The sequence below is a fragment of the Bombus impatiens genome, unplaced genomic scaffold (genome assembly GCF_000188095.3).
Source record: "Bombus impatiens unplaced genomic scaffold, BIMP_2.2 scf_1819, whole genome shotgun sequence".
NCBI lineage: Eukaryota > Metazoa > Arthropoda > Insecta > Hymenoptera > Apidae > Bombus > Bombus impatiens.
Window position 1 is genome coordinate 1 of NT_178238.1, and position 7392 is coordinate 7392.

The 7392-nt window shown below is 38.1% G+C and overlaps 1 protein-coding gene across 1 annotated transcript; it reads left to right on the forward strand.

The window, feature by feature from the left end:
* The first annotated feature begins 823 nt into the window (after positions 1–823).
* On the forward strand, positions 824–2270 carry LOC112213903. The gene is given in 3 exon segments (XM_024371781.2): positions 824–1859; positions 1939–2024; positions 2026–2270. Coding segments are annotated over 3 exon segments (1098 nt in total). The 5' UTR covers positions 824–965; the 3' UTR covers positions 2144–2270.
* The last annotated feature ends 5122 nt before the right edge of the window (positions 2271–7392 follow it).

Below are 7392 nucleotides of genomic sequence, written 5' to 3' on the forward strand. Positions count from 1 at the left end.
ATATTTTTATTCGAGAGTCCTTGCCGGATAATAGCGGATCAAGGAAGCTGCTCTACCGATAAAGAATTCCAAGATTTCTGTCACGTTACACAAATTAAACTCCATTTGATAGCAAGCGGTGCTAGTAGGCTAATGGGCATGTAGAACGTATTATGGGTACGCTGAAGAATTACTTTGAATTGCACCACTAATCGTGTGACTAAGTCGAGTCCGTTAGGATTATTAATCGGTAAAACGGTTCATTGCTGCCCGACAATATTGAAGAAAGAGAAATAGATATCACCGATATAAGCCAGCAGATAATGAAGAATATAGAGATTAGCGCTAAATATGATAAAGATAGATTTGGCAAAATTAAATCTAAAGTAGTTAGATTTAATCTTTGTGATTTTGTATTGCGCAAAAATGAGGAAAGAATTCAAACTAAGTTAGATCCAAAATTCAAGGGGTCATTTGTGATAGCAGAGATTTTGGAAGAACACAGATATATTTTAAGAACTTTAGATAAACGAGCATATAAATACAGTCACTACAGATTGAGGAAAATGCCAGAGAGTTGCATCCCTGTTGAGTTGGATGTCTGCAGTGATGACAATGCCAGTGACAATGAGGATATGACTACACCGATCCCACAGAAACATAAGCACTGTGACCATAACATCTAGCATAGTGTCGTTACATACATCCAATGTCTAGAAAAGTGATCTAGAAAAACGAAATTCATTCAGATACGAAATCGAAAATTGTCTGTCATGTCGTTACAGTCTAACTGATAATCCACAGAAAAACGAAATAATTATCTCTTCACTAATTCAGATTGAATTTCCCATATCGGAGCACCATATTTTAACGTCGACGAAATTTTTAACACTATCATATCAGGAAAACAAGGAATCATAAATTCACAAATTATAGAACCTAAACAATTCTTAACAACACTCAACCAAATAACAAAACAAAACATTATGAGTAACCATATCGAACCTTCAGTTGAAAACTTTCAACTAATTCTAGATCTAAGTAAATTAAAATTATGGACAAATGATAACAAACTTATATATACGATAACTGTGCCACTTTTAGAAGATAACGAGTGGAAAATTTATCCGATACCTTTCAAGCAAAACTCTGTATTTATCATACCTATAGTAGAAACTGACTTAATACTGACCAACTCGGAACAATACACCTTTGTCCATAGCCACTACTTAAATAAATATTGTAAACGAACGGCAATCGTCCACATTTGTAAGAGAACTCAAACAAGCCACAATAGAATCAATTCACCTGAATGTAGAATCGAATTAATTAATAATCAACAGATAGTAAAAACTTGCCCAACGGCCGTATTCAAGTTGAAAGAATTGACGTTCGTACCCTTACAGACTGAAAATCATTATATCATTATCCCTATGAAAAATGTGCAGATCGACGTATTATGTAAAACACATAAAATCTTAGAAATCGAACAACCGAGTTTAATTAGCAGCAAAACCGGATGTATAATCACACGGGAGTTCAATATTATGAAAATAGGAGAAATACATAAAAATATTTCTTACGAAATCAAAATTAAAAATAGTTCACACAGTTTCAAAGAAATAGACATTCCAACGCTAGAAGAAATATTAGAAACCGCTCCAAAAGTAACTCACAATTTTAATCAATGTAAAGCCAACCTCGATACGTTACAGACACAAGTCAATAGCTTACAATTTGAACGGCGTATAAACTCACTCAGAGAATATGGCACATCAACATTACAAATATTAGGACACATAGCCCTAGGACTAGGAACAGTATATATATTATATAAATGTAAACTTTTCGAATGTCTAAGTCGAGTAATTCCTAAAAATGTACGTATCAGAATACTTTGCCCGACCGTTCATATAAATAATATGCATGAAATACCAACCACACCAATTCTTCCATCAGCCCACGGGACCGTCACTTTCCAAAACATTACAGGAAATGAAGATAACGGAATCATTCAAAACAGACGATCCACCAGAGCCATACGCTAACGGAGCAAAGCGAATCTAAGAAGGGGGAATATCACACGCTCAAGGAGGGCCATCCGCTCAGAAGCAGTGATCAAATAGCCCAAACATCCTGCAAGCTACTACTATCGAAACAATAACTAAATGTTAACTGAATAGCCGCCTCTGATATACATCCGACGATAACCCCTCCAAAGGGATTAAAACCTCCATATAAAAACCCTCCTAAATAAGCGCTCACACATTATTCTGTTGTAACAGTTTGAACCGTCACTCTATTGGATTTATACGATAAAAATTCCATCATTTTATAGGAAGTTCAATTTCTTCACCTTACTCGCGAAACGTTCGAACTGCGACGCGAGAAGATCATCGGCGATCTATCGGTTTCGTGATTTCTTGCGTCTTCGACGTGACAAGAGAATATTGGTCTACGGACGAATCGTTGAAAAACAATATTTCCCGCAAAATAATAATACGAAATCTATACATGATATTATTACAGTAATGTTGCAGTAACACTAATTGGCATACAAGATCTACGCAGGGATACTAGACGAACGACTGAATGTAGAGATTGAAGACAAATTGGAAGAGAGCCAATTTGGATTCAGAAAAGGAAGAGGAGTGACCGACGCGGTTTATGTGATAAGCCATCTCGTCAATGCCAGATCGTTAAGTAAAGAAAAAGGGAAATTATATGCCTGTTTTGCGGACTTACGAGCGGCGAGAGGCTAAACAGAGAGAATCTGGAGGAGAAAATGGGGAAAATGGGGATTAGCGAAAAACTAATCCGAAGAATTGGAGGAATATACGAAAAAACAAGAAATCTAGTGAGAGTCAACACCCACAACACAGGAGAATTTTGGACTGTGAGGAGAGTCAGACAAAGGCACCCGCTAATCAAGATGCACCTTCAACATGCATGTGGCAGGACTGGAAGAACTAAGGAAAGGGCAAGCTCGGGGCATAGTGGTAGGAGGAAGAAAATTGTGGTCACTAACATATGCAGACGATATTGTGCTGATGGCGGACAGGAAGGAGTTAAAAGAAATGTTAAAGAGGCTCAAAAAATTGTCAAAGCAAGCCGATTTAGAACTGAGCACGGAAAAGACCAAAATAGTAGTCTTTGAAAAAAGAAAGAACAAAAGGAGGCAAAGAGAATGGAAAGGAGGAGAGCAAGAATTAGAAGAAGTGGACGAGATAAGATACCTAGGGTATATACTACAGAAAAACGGAAGTGACGAGAAGCACACACAAGACAGAAAAAAGAGAGCAACAATAGCAATGAAGAAAACATGGTGCGTGGGAGAAAGAATATTCAAACAGGACTACAAAAGGAGAATGAAGATGTTTGGAGCACTGGTAGAGAGCGTGGCGCTGTTTGGAGCAGAGGTATGGAAGAAAGACTGGACAGAGTTCAAAGGGGATATGTGAAATGGATATTAGGCTTAGATATGACAACACCAAATTATATACTGGTAGAGGAGTGCAAATTAATAGAAATGAAAGAAAAAGCATTAAAAAGAGCAGCAAGGTACGAAGAGAAAGCCCTAGAATCAAAAAAGGAATTAGTAAAGGAGTGTATAAAGGAAAGAGAGAGAGAATGGGGGAATGGTCAGGAAGGGAAAAGAGCAAGAAAGAGAAAGAAGGGACTAGGAGAGGTGAGAAAAGGAAGGACGCAGATAGAAACAGGACGGGGGCAAGAAAAGATGACAGCAGACCAAATTATAGAAGAAAGAAGAAAGAGAGAAGTAGAAGAGAGGGGGGAAAAGAATAAGGGAATCCAAATATAATACACGCTACAGAAACACAGCCGGAGAAAAATTACAAAAGTACTTAGAAGGGAGCATGAAGTGGAAGGACAGAAGAATACTGACAAGATTCAGATGCGGAAACGAGACCAAAGCAAGGGAATACTGGAAAGAAGAGGAGGAAAAAAGATGTAGACTATGCAGAAGGAAAGAAGAAGACCTCAGACATCTAATAGAAGAATGTGAAATAACGGGAGGACCAAAGGACATAGGAAAAACGCTAAACGAGACTGGAGAAGGTTTAGCGGAACTGAAAACGATAATAGAGAAGAGAAGGGCAAATGACAAGAAGGAGGCACAGCAAGGAGGCTAAAGACCAAAGTTGCAATAGTTTTTAGTCATTAGTTGCTATTTTATGGTTCTTAATTTTTAGTTTTTAGAAGTAGAATGAGTAAGTGCAATAAAATAGAGTGGAAAAGAGGGGAGGTAGACGTATAAGAAGAGAAATAGACATAAGAGATGTAAAACCGAGAGTTCGTCCAAAGTTGAAAGGCACGGAGTAAGCAATAATAATAAATAATAATAACAATACAAGTGTTGCACTTTAACGATAATTATACAGCAAGTGACGATCCTTTAGCAAAAATACGACCAGTAATCGATAAATTACGAATGCAGAAAATGCAATGTCGGATTATGTATCGATAATTGTTTTGAAATTTTTCACGCACAACTGAATTATTAACGCGTGTTATATTTACTAAATTTTTCTAGTTTAAAGTTTTTAAAGTTTCTAGTTTTAGTTAGTTTCTAGTTTTTAAAGTTTTCTAGTTTATTACCCGAATTCCAGTTTATTGCAAATTTCGATGTTTATAATAAATAATTAATACTAAAAAATAACGCTCTTGAATCATTTAATCTCGTGCAAAAGAATTACTATAACTTATTACGATTTGCGCTTTGAATAGTCAATCAAAAGAGTTCAGTTTAGCGAAAAAGTACTCAGTCCACAGCGATCGTCAGCGCTGGCCGCGTGCCGTCCGTACGGACCGCATAGGCCGCGAATATTCAGCACTCTAAGGGTTAATAAGTACAATTGTAGTGACATTGAATGTAATGAAGATACTGTTGGCGAAATTTTACAAGAATTGGTCATTGAGGAAGAAAAAGGACTGATGGTACGAAGGAAAGTACAATTCAATTTGGTGAATGGAATGAACTTAGTGGTCGGCAGAAGTCAGTTCCTTTCACCGAGACAGGTGGCCTCATTAGGCAATTACCTGGCGTTATCAATCCATATAATGTGTTTCAGCTGTTCGTGGATGATGAAATAATAAACTAACTTCTATCAGAAAATTACAGCAAGGAATCCTGGGTTCAGCACCCCATAATATCGGGCATACACCAGTGCAATCTGTAGTCAATAATATATTTTTTCGTTATCGGTAGAACATTTTCTCTTGATTTTATTGATATATTGGATTAATCACTTCTTAAAAGTTACTCATTGTTGAAACAACATCAAAGCGTTTTACGTAATATATTTCGAACATCCAAACGATCGTATGCCAAAAGTCTGTTAAATCCATTAACAGTGAAACGATATTTCATATACGGCTGCAAGAATTAGCAATAGATCGGCTTAAGGTATAATTGCCAATCTGTTAAAAATTAGAAATCGTGGGTCGGAATTTTCTTTGAAAATGTACTGTTAGGAATAGTTTAGACTAGTTATTAGTGATATTTGTATAGATCCATCCTCTACAGATCTTTTCCCTCATTCTGTAAGCCAAACAATAAAAACCGAAAACGAAGATGTGTGGTTTGTAGAAAAAATGATAAAATCCGAATCACGATATGAGCGTAACGATTGCAATGTTGGCTTATGTATAGATCCTTGTTTGCTTTTCACAATTAATTACATTAAATATTTTATCGTAAAGTCCTGTAAATATGTAAATGCCTATATTATCTGTAATTTTGTAAGCATTTTCATATTAAAGATGCAAATTATACTTATCATATTGGAGCAAAAATTGTTTTATTCAGCACAGTTGTTATTTAAGACTTAGGGAAACACAGTGACGAGCAAAAGTGTAAACACACTCCGCTGATTTTATATAAAAGACGATACTACGACTAATTTTTCAAGTGATTGGTAAAGATTAGGTAACAGTAACTACAAGCTACGTCTGATCAACGAAATATAATAATTCATTTTCATTAACATCAATAGTGTACAGAATATTTTATAATAATTGTGTTTTGAAACAATGTTTACTGCTTTGCACGTTTCGTCAGAAACGTTTATGATAGCATGTAAATGTCAGGGAAACGAGACTGTCAATAAGCACTGATTGTCCACTGTTTCGCAGGTATTATTTGTTTGTGTGATGAAGGTTTGTCGTTGCGGCAAAATGCAGAGAAATGTGGTGTCGGTTATAACATAGTTGCAAGAATAAGAAAAGGTATGTTAGTGCACCAATTTCTTCACAAAACGGTAGACCGCGACTTATTTCGGATACAGCAGCACGTGAAATTGCACACTGTATTCAGTCGGATAGTTACAAAACACCAAAAATTGCTGCTCAGGAGATCGAAATAAGTGCTAGCGAATGGACCATTCGTCGCTCTTTAAAAAGAATTGAGGGATTGGAAGAAAAAGGAAAAGAAAGGAAGGAAAAGGAAAGTAAACCAGCTCTTTCAAACAAAAATATCAAATTACGAAAACAATTTGTTGACACCTAAAAAGAAGTGAAAGAAGAACAACGAAGATTGGAAGAGAGTTATATGGAGTGACGAAACAAAAATTAACAGATTTGAATCCGACGGAAGGTCCTGGTATTGGACTTCATCCGAGAATTAATGATCAACCAGGTGGTATAAAACAAACTATGAAATTTGGAGGTGGCTCAATTAGGGTTGCTTTACTCACAGAGGTGTTGGCCCCTTGACCGGGACAGGGTGCGAAAGAGTAAGTGACACCAGGATGGAGAAACTTGAGGACGACCTGGCGACACCAAACAAATAAGTTATCATGAATTCGAGTAAACAGAGTAAAAACGTTTACAGCGCAGGGAAGGGAGACCCCGGTGGTACCGGCGCAGTCTGGTTAGTCAAGTGGGCACAACTGCGTCGTCATCTCACGACCACGGCCGTTCGAGGGTGGACCGCCAGGCCTCCGGACGTGTTTCTGCGCCTGGCGAGGCGGAAAACACTAGGATAGAGGTTACGGAGAAACCTCCAAGAAGGATGACGAGAGGTTCGCTGAGAACCGCGGACAGGTCGGAGTGCGTTTTTCTCGCTCCGGCCATGGTAGACGATGCCACGTCACCGATGGCAGGAGGACTGCGGACGCGAGCAAAGTTCGACGACGAGGCCTCAGTCGCCTCGATCGCGTCACGCTCATCGCTATCGCGTCGCGCTCATCGCTGTCTTCGACGGCATTCATACCAAAACAAAAGAAGATCGTGATCACAACCCCGAGCGTGCCCGAAAAACTAGCAATTCTAATAAGGACGAGCTCGGCCGCGGACGTCAGCGCCGGGCTAACTATGCATGTCTCGGAAATCATGCGGGTTGCGACGATATAGTCCAACCTCAAAGGAACATACATAAATGCCCCCAAAGACGCG